The sequence below is a fragment of the Styela clava genome, chromosome 9, assembly GCF_964204865.1.
Source record: "Styela clava chromosome 9, kaStyClav1.hap1.2, whole genome shotgun sequence".
NCBI classification, from domain to species: domain Eukaryota; kingdom Metazoa; phylum Chordata; class Ascidiacea; order Stolidobranchia; family Styelidae; genus Styela; species Styela clava.
This window is the reverse complement of record NC_135258.1, coordinates 2468249-2487261: the sequence shown is the minus strand read 5'-3', so window position 1 is coordinate 2487261 and position 19013 is coordinate 2468249. Positions and strand designations below refer to the sequence as shown.

The 19013-nt window shown below is 34.9% G+C and overlaps 1 protein-coding gene across 2 annotated transcripts in view; it reads left to right on the top strand.

Annotated features, from left to right (window-relative positions):
- The window catches only part of LOC120340107 (helicase ARIP4-like), a 46462-nt gene that overhangs the window by 9674 nt on the left and 17775 nt on the right, over nt 1-19013 (top strand). For both annotated transcript variants that reach the window (XM_078115812.1, XM_078115811.1), the window contains exons 3-10: nt 9698-9846; nt 10398-10480; nt 11148-11266; nt 12662-13497; nt 14845-15031; nt 15671-15803; nt 16077-16259; nt 18228-18394. In XM_078115812.1, the coding sequence (XP_077971938.1) occupies nt 9698-9846; nt 10398-10480; nt 11148-11266; nt 12662-13497; nt 14845-15031; nt 15671-15803; nt 16077-16259; nt 18228-18394 (1857 nt within the window). The remainder of the gene's footprint in view (nt 1-9697; nt 9847-10397; nt 10481-11147; nt 11267-12661; nt 13498-14844; nt 15032-15670; nt 15804-16076; nt 16260-18227; nt 18395-19013) is intronic.

Below are 19013 nucleotides of genomic sequence, written 5' to 3'. Positions count from 1 at the left end.
TATTCATTAAAAGTGATGTCTACCCCCAGGGGGGGTGGTTTTTCGGGTCGACCCCCCCCAATTCGAAATGTAAAAAAAATGAAAGCATCTTTCTGTATCATACATAGCAATATTCCGAAGCTTGAAACGCTTTTCAGCCCCTCAAGATTCATGAAAACACACGCCCCCTGAAAATTTCTGGCTACCACTATATGTAGCCTTCACCCGTGGTCTACCGCATTAGGGACAATACATCAATAGATCTTGCGCTAATGTAGCATCGATTCTTTAACCTTCTTTATACGGCCTATTATCAGAAATTCATAAAGTCAATTGTCTACAGAAATTGTCTACCAAACTTTTTAGAGTCGAGACCCACTATTTAATACCACAGCTTATGGCGACCCATTTAACTTTTTATGACATAACACAGAACACAGAAATGGCTAATCATCGCAAAACTACCGTGTTTCCTCAAAAATAAGACCTGGCCTGAAAATAATACCTAATTTTTAAAAATGATTTTAAATAAACCCTCCCCTTAAAATAAATTTAAAATGTGTGGGAGAGGAAAGGTTCAATGACCTGAGGTAAGATGGAAATCACAATTATGATATCTGTCACTTTATTTTTGTATAGGAAATACAAATAAAAACAATGGATGTCAGTTTTTATATAATGTTTATTAAAAAATCTTGTGATTTTTTACAATGTAATTTTATTTTTGATAAATGAACACAAAAGACCTCTTCCAAAAAAAACATAGTGTTATTCTTCAAAAGAAAATAAATCTAAATTCTGTCTAAATTTCGGGGAAACACGGTAAGAAGTGCTGTACAGTGTACAAAACTGCTATGCGTGAAAAAAGCCACATGGTCACTCTTTGTGTAGCAAATTTTTGTTCCTTTGAGAAGATCGTTATAAGGAAACTTTGGGGCTCCCGAAGTATGCGAACCAAGATGGCGGACATAGAATGTAATATGTGTACTAGGTTAGGGTTAGGCCATAATTTTAGGTATAAATACTACGGGAGGCTCTTGGCTAGTCTTCGAACTGATAATAGGACTAAAATAAAACTCTTGGTTCGCATACTTCGGGAGCACCGAAACTTTTACATCTTTTCACGACCCACTAAGATTCCTGTCGCGACCCACCAGTGGTCTACAAATCAGCCTGCACAGTGGGCCCCAACCTTTTATGGCTTTTAGCCTCCTTTTCCAAGCTTTTTCAGCATCCATTACCCCCTGGCTTGTGGCCATAAAAGCTTTTTCCAGAAGCTTTTTCAGCTATTATTACCATCGGTTTGTCATTCCGTTGGTGTTTCTAGTGTTATTTTGATTGGCTGATTCCAAATTCTGTTATGCGCCTTCTCAAAAATTGTCTACAGCCCCTTTCGTGTGAATCACTGTTGTAATGCATCCTTATCAAATCAAATATTTATGCTATAATTATTTATCATCTCCGTAGCGCATGCATGGCACCTCGATTGTCTGTAAATTCGTACATTCATTTTTCCCCTTTGTGGGAACCACTGTTGTAATGCATCGAATCAAATATATTTGCTCTATAATTATTTATCATCTCAGTACCTATTGGCAGTTCAGTAGTCGCCTGTTAATTTGTTCGGATATTTTTCTGTTCCCGAGTGATTCTGCTTTCAGCAAATCTCTCTAAATTTTCTCAAATTGTAACCAAAATGAAACGTCTTCCAGTTTACGTTATGTAACATTCAAAGAAAAATGTTAGTCTCTTTTAAAATCGTCAAATAACCTACAATTATTGTTAAATTTAAATTATGTAACAACTGAGGAAGGGGATATTCCCGCCAGAAGTACTTTGGGTTTATTTTTACCCTCCATTTTAAATTTAAAAAAATTTAGGTCCGTGCCATACATGTTACGTACATAAAAACCATAAATCCACATTTTCACGCTTAATCATGCTAGAGCACTATATCCGTGCATGACATAGCAGATTTTAATAATTTTGTTAAACAATCAAGCACGGTCTGGTGACTGATTTTACTATAGGAGAGAATATGGCACCAAATGACCTATTGTTACATAACGTAGACTGTTATATAACCATCCACAAACGCACATGTTAGCCACTCCACTGTCTGCAGCATTGCTTTGAACTATACATTCAAGAAGGGAGTCTCGCGACTCGTTGGTTAGTTTTGCCGCTTTGTTTGAGTTTCTTCATTATTAAATTTGTGGATTATCAAATTTGGGTGATTATTATTTTTTAATAAGTAATCTAAGAAGTGTAAATTATAATAAACAAACAAATAAACTTTGAATATTAGGTTCTATAGCTTTGTATTATATAGGTTGCCATAAAGTCTTAATATTTTTTACAAATTGCGAAGGGGATTTATCAATACCATATATTGTCTTGGCCCTCTTGAATTATTGCTTGAATTATTGCTGATATTGAAAACAACAAACCTAGGTAAGATATATTGAGAACTGATTTTATAACAAAATTGAAATTGTAAATAGCCCCTATGGACACCCTGTATTTTAGAAAGAGTTCAGAGAGGAATTTATAGATTTGTGGTATCTTATTTTCTCATTAAATTCGGTAATTGACTTTTAATAAATGAACAAGTATCCAGTTGATTAATTAAGAAAGTATATCAAGTTATATCAAATAAAAGTTTCGGTACATCAGATGAAAAATAAAAATAAAATTTTTTGATTAAAACAACTCCTGTTTTTTTGTCACCTTGCTTCAGTTTTCTTGATTAACAAATTTATGGATTATCAAATTGGGTGATTATTATTTTTTTCAATAAGTAATTTAAGATGTTCAAATTATAATAAACAAAAACAAAAAAAAAAACGTTTGATAATTAGGTTCTATAGCTTTGTATTAAATAAGGTGTCCATAAAGTCTTATTATTTTTTAATTAATAAGTAACTGGTTGAGTTTTGATAAATAAATGAAGAATAAAAATATTTTAAAATTACACTGTTTTTTATCTTTAAAATATACATAAAATAAGGGTATACCGGTAGGATTCTATTACGTTATTTTATTAAATTTTCTTACTTAAATAAACTACGGTAATCAGTAAAGTAGTTTATTTTTATTGAATTGATAATAACAATTGAAAATTTCGCCCAATTTTATATTATTAACAATTGTAGGTTTAAATAAATTTTATTGTATGGTAAATGAGGACTACAAGCACAATAAGAACTATTAATAAACAAAGACAAAGGAATTTTTAGTTGTTATTACTATAAAATCAATCAAAATTTTTCAGACAACCTTAGTACAGAGCAAGGTCTATATAAGTTTTTTTATTTCTGTTTTTTCTATTAAATTAGGTAATTAATCTTTAATAAATTAAGTTAACCCATAAACCTGTAAAGTAATTAATTAATGATTACAGTGATTCTAAATTATTATGAAAATGATGAGAAACAAATTTTAAAATTGCTCATTTTGACATTATAACAGTCATTTCTAAGCGGTTTGTTACTAGTAGGCACGGTTGTTAAAATTGCGTTGGCTCTCAAATCTTAGCGGCACATCTGCCAAAACAAATATAATTTAAAAACTGTTTCTGTTTGTTGCTTTGTTATTTTATGTATTTATATATAAACATGCTCTTTTTCGTGCAGTTCTTTCTGAACTTTGTTAAGTTTAAACTTTAGTTTTCGTGTCTATTTTAAAACTGTAACTGATTACCTTTATATAGATATGGAAAACGACAAATGTAGCATGTTCTGTCAAGCTGTCTTGCTCACGAACAGGCCGTCCTCTCAAAAATAGAATCAAAAGTGATACAAATAGCCCTGTGACATTGCATTTTGAACAGGTTGTTAAACTTACTTCTATGACATGCGAAACAAAACCCAGAAAGTCCTTAAAAAGTAATAGCCTATTTTTATGCTGTTGTCTTTTTTTATTTCTATATTAACTTTGCTAATTTATGTTTTAGTAACTATAAACTAATTAATAGAATAAATAGAGTTAAACTATAGTAAATACAATATATGATATAACTTTTAAAATTATGCTATTTGTATGACTAATCTATTCCTGAGTTGTGGCTAGCCAGCAGGTTTTAGTAATTCATTTGGCGATTAGGTTTTTATTATTGAGGTAGTGACTAGTGAGTTGAAATTATAATAAACAAACAAACAAAGAATTAACATGCTCTTTTCCGCTTAGAATTTATTGTTTCAACATAGGAGCAACATTTTATATCGGCTGATGTATTTTAAAGTTGTGTTTAGCCAGCAGGTTTTAGTAATTTATTGGGTGATTAAATTTCAAATATTAAAGTGTGAGTTGATATTATGATGATAAACAAAGAAAAAAATGTTCAAAAATTACTTCCTTTTTTCTTAGAATTTATTGCTTTAACAAGTTACCTTTGGTTGTTGATCATCATTTTAGTTCGGCATTCTCCCTTTGATTGGAGGCAATTTTGCAATGATTCAACATTTAGAACTAAAACATTTTGTGTGGCCATGCAATTGGCTAATGATGGTTAATATTAAACAATATACCGTAAGTAATAGTATATAATTTAAGTACATCATATAAAGTTGTTCGTGTTTGTTTTGGAGCCTTTTTGTATATGATGCCTGGCACGTTGAATTACACTTAAAATGAAGAATTTGAAGTAATATATACAACTGATACAAGTAATTTTGGATATTAGATTTAATAAATTTAGGAATGAATTAACAACATATGGGCATTTGTTAACAGGTAATATAATCAACTACAAGGCAATGCATTTTTCAAATTCCTTGTTTCTTGAAAGCCATTTTGTCTACAACGTTTAGTAGGTTACGTAAACCCAGACACGTTCTGCCTTGGGCTGTCCGCCATTTTGTTTTGTGTCGATGTTATGTAACGACTATTTCCTGTTTTGATCAAAGCGTGCAATGAAATTTGAGGCTACAGATTTATAAATGGCCGAAAATAGAGGAAATTGATTGTAATGAACAAGTAGATTTCTCTGTAAAAGGCTCGGGAAACCATTTTTGTTGTAATTTAGAAAATTCAAATTTGTAGAAATTTACTTTATCACTTTTTTTAGAATTTTTTAAACTGTATGTATGCCTGATAATGATAGGTGGATTGATAATCCACTATAGCAGCAGTTCTCAATGGGTGGGGCGAGTTGCTATGTGCGGATGAAGATTAACAGAATTGTGTAAAACATAACTGAAATATGATTGAATGTCTTACATATTGTATTTATTATAATTTTTTTATTGGTTCTTATTTTAAATGCTGTGTACATGAATCAATGAATTTATTTCATCTTTCTTTGTCGTTTAGTTCTGTTGCGTAGGATCTGCCTCTATTGTTACATAACAATAAAGATTGTCACACTGTCAGTTTATTTATCTGCCTATCCAAGTTCAGCAAACAGGAATGTTACTTGGAGCATTTGATAAGAAAAATTGTGTGCGGTGATGATGAGAAGAATTGATCTTTCGCTCTTAATCCTTAGGCCTACATGTTGATAGCAAACTTTTAAGGCCATGAATTACACATTAACAATCACAAAATTTAAGTTCTATTTTGAAGCAGTTTTTTTTCTCGTAACTGTGCTCGTAACCTTGATAATTTGGCGCCACACAAGCAAAAACTTTAGGAACCGCTGCACTATGCCATATGCATAAGTATCCTGTTTCATATGCTTGATTGTATATGAAATTTTAACACTAGCTTATAAATGGCCGAAGATGTTCATGGATTTTAATATAGTACTTTAGATTAGTTGGAGCCTGATATTTTTTAAAGATTTATTATTAATTTATCTCATACATTACACTTTTTGATTGTACTTCGTAATTTAAAAATTTATTATTTCTGATGAATTTACATATAGTTTAGTTTATTTTTATGAATTTATTTTAGAACGAAAACTATATATGGCCAATAATGTTCTTTGGATAAATTATGATAATAATACTTGGCATATCTATGGCCATTCATTAAGTATCAAGTTTTTTTTGTATTCTAATTTTATAACCTAAAAACTATAAAATACTACTTGTAAACCTTATAATATATAAATTATCATTCCTTATGTAATTTGAAAAAATCAATTCATTCAAAAATCTAGAAATTTGAAATGAGAGGTGATCACGAATTTAGGAATATATTACTTTAATTTTTTTTGTATAATTTCTTAAAACAGGTATGTGAGCCTTATATTAGTAATAATAATGTGCATAGAAAAAAATTTGTATTTGTATAATTGTATGTTTTATAACAAGCCGTGAATAATCTATATCTATAATTGAGATTAACAAAAATATATTTCTGTAACATTTCGCCCGACTAATGTCAGACTTCCTCAGACAAGCAGTTTACAACGATACTGCTTGTCTGAAGAAGTCTGACTTTAGTCGGACGAAACGTTACAGAAATAAATTTGTGTTAGTGTGCGGCAGGACTCTTGAATTGGATAGAATAGTCATGTTTATTCCAGCAACAGACAGCATAATTGCATTATACGGATACGGATCCACTAGCATAAAGGCATGGAGGAAAGATAGGGAGTCAGTCTCGCGCAACCCAATTTAAATTTATAATTAAGATACCAGTAATTGAATTGTCATGAATAGGGATGCCACTTTTGGATTTACGAATCGGATCGATTCGAATCGCATCTTTTCCGGATCGATTCGAATCAGATTTACGCGATTCGGAAAAAGAGAGCGATTTAGCGAAAAAAAAAACATTGAACGTTCGTTAAATCGTCGTTTTCGGCGGCTTTAAATCTGCCATAGTGTGTTTATGCGGCACTCCAAATAACGCCAAATTACGGGACCGAAAAAAAAAACATTGAACGTGTGTTAATTGTTGTTTTCGGCGGTGTTAAAACTACCGAATGCGTTTATGCAGCACTCCAAATAACACCAAATTACGGGACCGAAAGAAAAACATTGAACATTTGTTAATCGTTGTTTTCGGTGGCGTTAAAACTGCCGAATGCGTTTATGCGGCACTCCAAATAGCAACAAATTACGGGACGTAAATAAATGAAAATGAATTTTTCGTGATTGACTTTTTTACTTGTCTGCCGTCATTTGTTTCAAGTTCGACACAACACACTCTTTTACGCATCACTCGAGATGATGTGTGGCGTAATTACCAGCAAACTGCGAGTTCAGTTTTCCACTAAATAGCCGAAGTTTCCATTATGCGCGAATTTAAATGGATCGTATACCTGAAAATTCGTGACAATTTTGATGAAAATTTTCAACAGCACACCTGCGCTGCGACTAAGTTATTGTACGCCCTGGCATGATTGGATAAAGAATCGGCCACCGACGTCTAGATAATGTTTAATTTTGATTGAAATTTAATTTAAACTTTGTTCTGAGAGCAATATTTTGCGTACATTTGAAGAGAACTATTACTGAATGAGTTCATCGGCCGGCAATGTTAATTGACAATCATGTTTCTCATCCTAAAATATATATTTATTTTGTTTGCGTTTGTCAGGCTTCCACTCGAGTGGCGATAAACGAAATCAGGGGGACATAATGTAATAGTACATACACGTCTTTTTTCAGCTGTTACAAAAAAAAGTAGTATTTACTTTTAATTTTGTTTGCGCGATACAAGCGAATAAAACAATTCGGATTATTTCGAGCAAATGTCATAACGGACAGGTGGGAGTAAATAATACTTGAGGAATGGCAACTTGTGCACTGTTTTACATCAACACGTGGCAGATTTCATACCAGACCGAGCATACTGTGCGAATGTTGTCTTACTTAGCCCCAGCGACCATGTCCGATCGAGATAAAGCGTCAACCAATTATCGCTCGTCAGCGCGGCGTCCATTATGCATATTTGGACTTTCTGAATTACGAAATTAAACGTAGTCCACATTAATAATGAAGCCCGAGTTAGCCAATAACGCTGTTAGCCACAAATAATACTTTCTCTAATATTTATGGAAATTTTTGTTCGCAATCGTAGTCGGATGAACGATTGTTTTTATCGAATTTAATTTAATCGTGGTTAATTTTATCGTCTTCAATCATATTCTTGTAAGCATTTCCCATTTATAGTAATTCAGATGCAATTAGAATGTTTTTGTCGTATTACTCTATGCTTCTAGCATAAATATAAAATATTGTACTAAGATTTTGAAGATAAAGAATCGGTAATAAGGCCGGCCTTAATTCAATATAACAAGAAGGGAAATACCACGGTCACATATACTGGTGTGGGACAAGGAAAAGCAGTGCTGTTACTGTGTTTACGACATAACAGTACAACTGTTCCCTGCTTATTTTCTCATATGAATTCCATCAAATTGCCTCAGCCCTGATACAAGTATAACACAATAACTCAGTATTGTAAGACTCACAGATAAGTTGCAACAGCAAGTTTTTCATCAATGCATTTATTAGTGATATCTATGACCTACATCTTTTTTATCATGATGAAAATAAGTGTGGCTTATTCACTGAAAAACCCTTATCATCCTTGCTATATAGCCTATTCCATTTTCAAATTTTTTTCTTCTAGATTTGAGCTTTTTTGTGACTTTGGGCAAACATACGCATGTAATAAAAAAAAAAGCTTAATGGAATCAGATTCGGAAAGATTCGATTCGAAAAGTTTTGATTCGAGATTCGATTCGAAAAAAAATGTATCCAGAAGTGGCAACCCTAGTCATGAATATACATACGCTTAAACTGTGATAGTGACATAACAATTGGCGGTATTTAGAACGTAAAAAGGTTAAAAACAAAGTGTTAAAACTATTTCACTTGAGTTCGGCAGGCTGAAACCACAGGGTGGTCACTAGAAAAGCAGGAAATTTGGAGGACAGATGAGTTCACAAATAAAATGCGTATAAGTATAGTTCAAATTGAATGACACCCACAAATTAACCTTCAAAACGCCACATGAGCCTGGACTTCTAGGTTATGACATTTCTCTGAAGGGCACAGATGACAAATTTTCTGTTTTTCTAGCAACCACCGTGTCATGTAGTTTCAGCCTACCGAACTCAAGTGAAATAGTTTTAACACTTGTTTTTGAACCTTTTTGCATTCACCCTGTACATTTGTGAATTTTTATATCAGAATGTACTCTAAATAGTAGAGTAATTTATATCAGCCTTCTCTGAGTTACATTTAAATTTTTTTTTATAATACACAAATGCAGGCCACATGACATGGTATTTAGAAGTCAGTTGAATTTTAAATAAATAAACACTAAAATCAGGGTTTCTCAAACATTACATGTTACGAGCCTGTGAAGAGGCTGAATATTTTTAATGGTACCCCAAAATCTATTTATAAAAACAAAAACACATTGTACTCAGAAATTTATGTCCCTGAATAAATTAAAATTACTTTATTTAGTGACTCAATGTATTTGCTGCTTTATATTCAAAAAAATATTAAGTATTTTAATAAGTTAACGAATAGCTCGTGGAGCCCCTAGGTTTCTCTTTCAGAGTCAGTCGTGGGGTCTGTATGGAACACTTTGAGAATCTAAGACTTAAGTTATGCTGTGCTTTGTTATGAAATGGCAATTGCATTGTTTCAAATTAAAATTTTGTGAATAGGTAAACGAATATCTCACAGGACACCTGGGTTTCTTTCACATATGTAGTGCTTTTGAGAATCTAATACTTAAGTTATGCTGTGCTTTGTTATGAAATAGCAATTGCATTTTTTCAAATTAAAATTTTGTTTTACAGGAATAAGGCTGGTCCGTCAGAATTGAAGCCGGGCAAGAGAGAGAGAAGGAAGAGCAGTTTTGAGTCTGATGAAGACATTGATGACTTTGATGAGGAGGATTGTGATGTCATAAAAGTTTCATCACCTACAGAAGGATCAGTAGGACAAGGTAATTTTTTGAATTGTCTGATAAACTGTCAGGTTATCTTGGTGTTTTGGCGCCAGAGTTGACAAAAACGACTTGAATATTCATAAGAATCTAAATTTGTCCATTATATCAGATATAAAATTTTTTTAATTTTAGATTAATTAGGAATATTTTATTGAAAAATTAGGAATTTTGAGCCGCCAGACAAGCAGATCAAACATACAATATCTCAACTGATAACGAATAACACAGAGAAACCAATGACATTATGTTTATGTTGTTTTAGATGTGATTAACATGAAGATATAGTGATTTATGTAATTTTCCACATGAACTTGCCATCAATTTAGAATGTATTCGAAATGATATTTCTGGAATGTATCAGAATAGTGAAATATTCAATTTTGGCCATCCCCGTTTGCCGCTTCTAAAATTTTATACCAAACTAGCAATATACTGTACTTCAAAGATATTTGTAGATAGCGGTCAGCATGAACTTTTGATTGAATTTTTTGCATTCATTAAATTTGAATTCTAAACTTTAAGCTTCTTGCCTCATTTTCTATTTTCAGAAGAAATAATAGACAAAGGAGAAGAAGCAGATTCAGAGTCTGATGAATCAATCCCTGATACGAAGAATTCTAAGAAAGATAAGGTATGCCAGACATGGTTAAAGGATTGTGTGCGGCAAGAATCTTTTAGAATTATCATTATCACTCTTGCTATAACATACATGTTGAAGAGACCGGTACTCCCGTAGTGTGTGTACCAGGTTAGGGTTAAGCCATAATTTTATTCCGATTTTCCTTTTTTTAGTTTTATTACGAGTTCGGGGACTGTCTGTGTTAGCCAAGTGAATATACCCCATAGGTTGCAGTCCCTTTACACAACTTGATGTAAAAGAGGCGAACAAAATTAGTCACCTCCATATTGGTACACATATTTGTGGAGCGCCAAGAGTCCAAGGGCCAATACTATCCCCATGAAAACCATCTTACTTGGGATGTATTTGGTAACCAATGATAAATTTTAATTTTGTTGATAACAATTTCCTAAAAAAAAGGAATTTTTGTTCAACTGTTTCTCATGTTCCACCCATTTTGTTTATTTAAGACCATCAAGACTTTTCAGTTGTTACATGTTTAAAGCAGGGTTTTTCAAACGCCATGGTGGTGATCTTGGCGGTATTTGGGCGATTACGATAGTCGGTAAAATATGGTAAATGAAAAATGCCAAATTCTGAACACCGAAATCTGAATTTACATTCCTGGTAAAGAGCAACTGTCAACCTTCATTACCCGTCGGCCATTTTGTTTTTCAAGGTCGAAAAGAAGCGTTCAAGGACAAAAAAGAAGCAAAAAATGTTTGGTAAAGATGGACAAATAACCGGAGAAACGAAGAAACGTACGAAATCTCAACCTAACAAAAGGAAGAAAATCAGGTGAAATGACTTTCTATAATCCCATTCTCTTTTTGAACAAGGCTCTGTAATAATACAATGTATAATGTATAAGAGTGAATAATAATAGTTATAATTTGTCATTGTGTTTTTATGCAAATTCAGTTATTTGTTATGCCTGTGGTTCCCAACCAGGGGACCGTGGCTCTCCATGGGTGCCACAGAGCAGTTGGAGGGGGGGCCACAGTTAGGGCTGTCCAAGCGAACCAAATATTCGAAATTGAATGGAATCGCAAATTATTCGAAGCGTTTTTCCGCCAATTTACGAATCACAAAAATTTGGTACAAAATGCGCCTCACGACCACTTTTGCACCACGTTTTTCACCGGGCAAGCAAAAACATGTTCCTATTGCTTTCTTTGCTGTAAAAAGGTCTCTCCTATTGCCCGGTGACATGTAATTATCCATTTTATGCATGGTCATAAATGAAAAGTTATCAGTAACAAAGATTTGAAGATGACGTTTTTTGAGAGAACATAAGGAGAAAAAAGCAAAGTTAGTGTCAGCAAAAAATGCCAGTTCTATAAATAGAATCAGTTTGTAGCTGTTGAGTCAGTAATCATCGGAACATGGTACAGGACTGAAACACGTTATGGAGGTCCAATACCCTTTTTCAATAGAATTTGTAATTCTTTCCAATGGCAACTCTTTGTATCCATTCATTACTATGACAAATAATTGTACTTTTCTATATCTATATTGATAGTTGTTTATCATTTTACTGAAAATTACACAAAAAATATTGAGTTAATAATACTAATGATAATAGGATTAAAATAGCAACTACTAAAGAGTCTGTGCAATTTCCAACTCTCAACACTTAGTTTTCGAAACCCTAATTTTTTGACCAGTTCAAAGAGGCTTTTGATCTCCTTTTATAACTCTGAAAACATAGTTATGCAAAATATTAGCAATAATTCAGATATAACTGAACATAGGTCACAATATTGAAGAGGAAGTTTTTATTGTACATTAGAGACAAATTTAGGATTGCGCAACAATATTCGATTATTGGGTTCGATTCGAGAAAAATATTCGGTTCGATTCGAATAAAAAAATATTCGATTTTGGACAGCCTTAGCCACAATGATAGACGCAAAACTGATTTTACTTTTTCTTTTGCAAGAAAATTTCTCACCCTTCTTAGTTTCAACGCTTGGCAGGGTTATTTCACAGAGTGTTTTCACTTCATTGAGCATGAATAGTTCAAACATAATAGGATTTGGAATCTACTAATAAAAATAACACTATAAATACCACTGTGATGACAAACAGGGGGGCATAAGTGCTGAAGTCCTCTGGAAAAGGGCCATGTGTGCCATAAAAGAGTGGGAACCACTGCATTAGGTATTTATTCAATCTTTCGTAAATTTCTAGAAAAATCCTCACAGAAGACAAACTGCAAGAGGAAACGTTACAAGCACTAAGAGATGAAGAAGAAAGGCGGAAGCGTCTTGGTCTTTTCGCAAACGCGAGCGACGACGAAACCGAAGAGACTGGCGTCACTTTTAAACTTATCGACGAAAATGACGAAGATAGAACAGATTTTCCGGAAATCCCCTACGATTTTGATCTCGTTGATGACATCACAATGGATTATGAAGCAATACCCAGTTCGAGTTTGGATATTTTGTCTGCGACCCCTGTTAGTGAAATCGAAAGGATTTTATCCCCGCAAGTGTCAGTCAGTGAAACTATGACTGCGTATGAGACTATTTTGCCACCAGTTTCCACGGCAGCACCCATGTTGCACCAATCAGAATCAACAGGAAGTTTATCAAGCGAAGTGTCACGCTTCGAGCAACTTCTAAGAGAAGGGCCCTCTAGCGGCCAGACTATGAGTATTCCAACTCCCCAAACCCAGAATAATGTGACAATGCCGTCTAGGGAACAAACTGCCGTAAACTTGACACAGTCATCATTATCGCAACCACAACTTGAAAAACAGTTTTTGGTGACACCCAGTGACCAAATTTTATCATCAGTTCTCAACATTTCTCCAAATATGCAATTGTCCGCAACACAAACTGCCCCAAAGTATACTTTCCCAACCCCCACACCACAATCAAGAGAAAGTATGCTGAATGCTGCCCTAACAAAATCATTGACGCCATCTAGCGGCAGTATTTCAGCAGTTCCTAATCTACCTATAGTACCGTTCCCAACCCAGCAGCGCTTCAGGCCTCCAGCACCTTTGATGAGAAGACCTGCAGGTAACGTAACTTTCTGTGATCGAAGAATACTTCACTAGTGAGTGATAAAGAGTGAACACCCACCCTAAAATTTTAAACAACCTCCTTAATTTTCAAGTGTGATACCATACTTCTTAACATAAATAAAAATGGGTGCTCCCGAAGTATGCGCACCAAGATGGCGGACATCGGAACGTAACATGGGTAACAGGTTAGGGTTAGGCCATAATTTTTTTCCAATTTTCCTTATTTTAGTCCTATTATCAGTTCGGAGACTAGCCAAGAGCCTCCCGTAGTATTTATACCTAAACTTATGGCCTAACCCTAACCTAGTACACATATTACATTCCGATGTCCGCCATCTTGGTTTGCATACTTCGGGAGCCCCTAAAAATGTGTTTGAATATTCAGAAATTCGCTCATATGCCGATGAAGATGATTAGTCGAACACATTTTCAGAAGTTACAAATAGTTTCATCATCAATAACAAAATATCTACCACACCCTAAAATTGGAAACACCCCCTTTAAAATAAAAAGCTTGGGAACATACTGTACTCCACAATTTCTGTGATTGCTTTGCTTGTAGATGAATCCCATATATTTCTAAGTGTCCAGTTTTCGGCTCAGGTTCCTAAACTCGCCATGAAAAAAGTTTTCACTCTCACCAGGGGTGTAGCCAGGGGGAGGGGGGTAGGGTCGGAACCTCCCCCCTTTTGAAATAAAAAAAAGCATTTTTCTGTATCATACATAGCAGTTTTCGGAGTTTGAAACGCTTTTTTAAACCTTATGAAAACCTACAGCCCGCTCGCTGACTGCTATGATCTAACTTAGCAATTAAAAATTTCCGAACCCTACTTGAAAATTTCAGGGTACGCCCTGGGTACTATGATATTGGCCAGATAGCGGCAGTTTGTCTACCACTGGCTCACAGCATCAAATGCTTGCTTAAAACTTACTACATTAAATATATTTGCGAATTCGATTCAATTAATTGGTCAGCTCTTCTTGAGCTACCATGTTTCCTCTAAAAATAAAAACTACCATGAAAATAAGACCTGGCCTGAATTTTGAAAAATGATTTTAATGTAAGCTCTCCCCTCAAGACACCCCCTAGTCAAAAACGCTAATTATATTCTTCGGAAGAAAGTTTAAATAAGACCCAGCCTTATTTTCGGGGAAACGCGATACCTGAAAAATTACCAAAGTTATTGAAAAAAAATAGCATATTATTGCTTGCTTGCTTAAAACCCAACTACATTAAATATATTTGCGTATTCGATTTAATTATTTAGTCACCCCTCCTTGAGCTACCTGTAAAATTATCTAAAATCTTGGAAGAAAATTAATTATATTTTCCTCTTTTCAGCCCAAAACTCATCCGATGTGATCTGCATAAGTAGTGGAAGCAGTAGCGATGAATCTCCAAAGAAAAAGTCCGCCATGAAACGATCAGAAACAATCAATATCAGCTCAGGCAGTGAAAGTTCTGATGAAGTTATTTTCACTGGAACTGATGATAATGAAATCGTAGAGGACCCAGATGTCAATAACAGGTTTGTGTGGGTGTTTTATACCAGGGGCGCACCCAGGGGGTGATTTTGGGGGTCAGACTGGCACAAGGCCTGTTCGTTTCTTTGTCGCCAATTGGGTGACTAATTTATGACCTGGAGACGCTGAAGTACGACTAAGAATGGAAGAATGAGGAGTTTCCCTGTAAAGGAAAAGTTAAATCAGTCCTGGCTATAGCATTGCGGCCCCTCAGTGGCCCCCTTGCGGGCCGGGCCTATGTTGAGAACCACTGACCCCAAAATTCTTCAGCACGCTAACCCCACACACTTCGAAAGCGTGCCGTTTTTGTCAACCCCTCAATATCATTAATTCGGGCCAGGGGCCAATTATTTTTTTCCACCTGATCTGGCAGGCTATGTAAGTGTGACGTATAAAGTTACATTTTATGAACAATATTTGCAGTGTTACAAAAGCAAAAGTGTAAAACAATAAGCCTCGTGCCAAAACTAAATTCAATCGCAATCTCAACAAATTCCTTGAGATATATTTTTTAGCTAAAACATCAAAACTTGATTTTAGTTTGGTTGTGGCAGCATCAGGTGTGTCAAGTTGGGCCAACAGGCTGCAGTTTGCTCATATTAGCTTTAAACACTGGACTAATTTTCTCTTGTTATTTCTTTCAGCGGAATGCACGTCAATGATGCCATGAATCAACCCGACCATGAGGGACGCGTTCTTGTGAATAAAAACCGACCACCAGATGAGCCAGAGATATTTTTAGCCTCCCGTCTTGCAAAAGCTGTTAAACCCCACCAGGTATTTGTTGTTGTGTATCTTAGAAATAAGTAATCTTGCCAGTGCTACCTCTGAAGATTATTCAAAGCAATACAGATTATCATTTGTCATTCCCTTATCTCTCATCTTACAAATCGATAGTCTTGGCTATGTTACTGCTAGGGCTTATATATAACACTACAGTCTACAGTTATTTTTTTTTTATCTTCTTACCTATCTTCCATCTTGCAAATTATAGTTTGTTGTCCCCCTATTATCATTTCTTAACCTATATTCTTATATTTTATCTTACAGATCGGTGGAATTCGATTCATGTTTGATAACATTATAGAATCACTGGAGCATTACAAGAAAAGCAGCGGCTTCGGATGCATACTTGCACACTCGATGGGGCTAGGGAAAACATTGCAAGTGATTGCCTTCATCGATGTGTTTCTGAGATACACTGGTGCTAAAACGGCACTTTGTGTTGTACCGGTAAGTTTGCTTGCTTTTTTATGTCTTTATCTTGAAACTGTGGTTCCCAAATTTTTTGACCCCTGCGCGGACTCCTGTTTGTGAATTTTATTTTTGATGGACCCCCATCCTATGCCTTATCAATTTTTGTGCCTAACCAACGAGGAGGATAATGTTTTGTTTACAACACAAACGACACATTAACCCTTTCCAGGCGATTTTTTTTTTTTATTAAATAATCGTATTTGCTACGCCGATTTTATGCATTTGTACCCCCACAACTAATCGATCGACTAACGAAAAATTAATGATCCTCTGCTGCCCACTGACGGCACGTTGGAAAGCTTATTTAAAGAGCTTGCAATTGGCGATTAAAAAAAAAAGTTTTTTCAAAAGTGGTGGTCTGAGTCACAAACCGGATAGAAAAAAGGCATTTTTTTTTCTTGGGAGTTGAAACTTCAAACCGTGATAAAAAATAGAAATATTCGCTAAATCCTTTACTGTTACCGCTTCGTGGTTGGCAAACAATAGCATAATATTGCTGTAGCAATTTCGTGATCTAACTCAAAATACTTTGGTAGATGGAAGGGATAATATGTCTTCTATTACCACCCAAAAAACACCGAAATTTGCATAAATTTCAAAAACACTCCCTCGTTCCGCCGCAAATAAAATTCCCGTCGTAAACGAAAGCGAGATTTACCGTCGCTTATGTTAATCTTGAAGAAGACTTCTTATCAATAAACTAAAACCCGGAAAAACTAGACCAACAGTTTGCGACCGATTGCTAAATAAAACAGTGGAGTACATCAACGTACCCGCCGCAATCTAGCGACCTTTGTCGTTGGTACGTATACGTGCCCACCGCACGGAAAGGGTTAATGTGATGAATGAGATTGCTTTTCACAGCACAGTTTATCAATCCTCGGAGCAATTAGTGACAACCCATCTATCTCGTAGGTCCAACTCTATTGCAAGTCTCAACCTGTATTTTGTCATCATATTGGTAAGAGCAGAATATGATGCCTCGCACACGTAGGTCGTTGCAAAAAGCAATAAAATTTTAATTGCCTTTTCTGACAGCAATGGATATAATATATCCGCAACGCTCAATCCTTATGAATTAAAATCAATAATTAAATATCGAGCATACTCTTTTTTTATATTGCTGCGGACCCCTGTGCCATCAGCGGATCCCAGTTTGGGAAACCCTGTCTTAAAACAAAGCTCTAATCTAATCTATCTAAACAGCCATCGATATTTAACGTTCCATGGATTCACTATTTTTTGGGGAGAATGGAAATCTTTACTCACGGTTTCATTCTATGTTTAGTCAAATCTGAAATTTCTTATTGTTAGATCGTGAAGACCGTAACAGCTAGATGCAGTGGTTCTCAACCTTTTTTTCTTCATGGCCCATTTTTGTTGCACACAAATTTATGTGGCTCATTAACTTTTTATTGCAAAAGAAAAAGCAAGATGTTTCTGCGAAAATGGACACTTTAACGTTCATAATTAGAATGGGATTTACCACTCTGTAGCAGAAAACAGCATTGTCATTCATTGCTGCTACGATCAAAACTAACTATTGTGATGTAAATAAAACTAGCAATTTTTACTAGTATTGCGGCCCACCTCAAAATCCTTCCATGGCCCATTGGTTGAGAACCAGTGAGCTCCAAACACCCCAAAAGGGGGGGAGGGGGAATCAGACTCTTAACCCCCACACATGTGATACACCCCTGGTTTGAAAAGACCGGGATTTTACTCTGAGCGTGGCTCTTTTAAATCAGTCATTCATCACAAGTGATCAATGTTATGCCTTATACTGGTGAAAAAAATTCTCGCCACCTTTGAAAATCGACTTTTCATTTATTAATTTCCAAGAAATACTTGCACACACTGTCACCCTATCCAGTGTTCACTTCACACTATTGGTTTACTTCTAAAGAGGAAAATATGCAATATATTGGTATTTTATATTTTAAGGTGAACACTCTTTTAAACTGGGTTGCTGAATTTGAAATGTGGCTTCCAATGGCAAAAACTAACAATACTAGTTCATCTATGCAAGATGGCGTTGGAGACGACAATTCAAAAAGAAGACAATTCAAAGTTCGACTGCTTTCTGAGATTCATAAGACAACGGAAGTCAGGTGAATAATGTTGGAACATTGTGAATTATACTTTCAGTCAGTAGTTTTTAAGGTACCCGTACTCCCATAGTATGTGAACCAAGATGTCGGACACCGGAACATAGTGTGTATACCAGATTAGGGTTTGACCATAATTTCAGGTACAAATACTAGTGAGTCACAAGGCTAGTCCCCGAACTCGTAATAAAACTAAAATAAGGAAAATTGGCATAAAATTATGGCCTAACCCTAATCTGGTATACTCACTGTTATATCTGGTATATACACTATGTGTTCGCCATCTTGGTTCACATGCTTCGGGAGTACCGTTTAGACATTATACACTTGATGCAAAGAAAAACTAAGAAAAAAAATGAAAATGGCATTTCACACTGGAGGGTGACAGGAAAAAACTAATGCTGGTTACCGAGCAGCGACACCCGTATTGGAAGTCTATCTTTGATGCTGGTAGAATAGAAATAAATCGAACAATATATAAACTTAAAAAGATTAATGTCCAAAAACCAAATCCGTTACAAAAAAAAACTTTCGGGAACCAGCAGCTACACAAGTGAGAAAAGTCTAATTTTGATACAAGTTGAATAAAAAGAAGTCGAACAATATATATGTAATTGGGAAG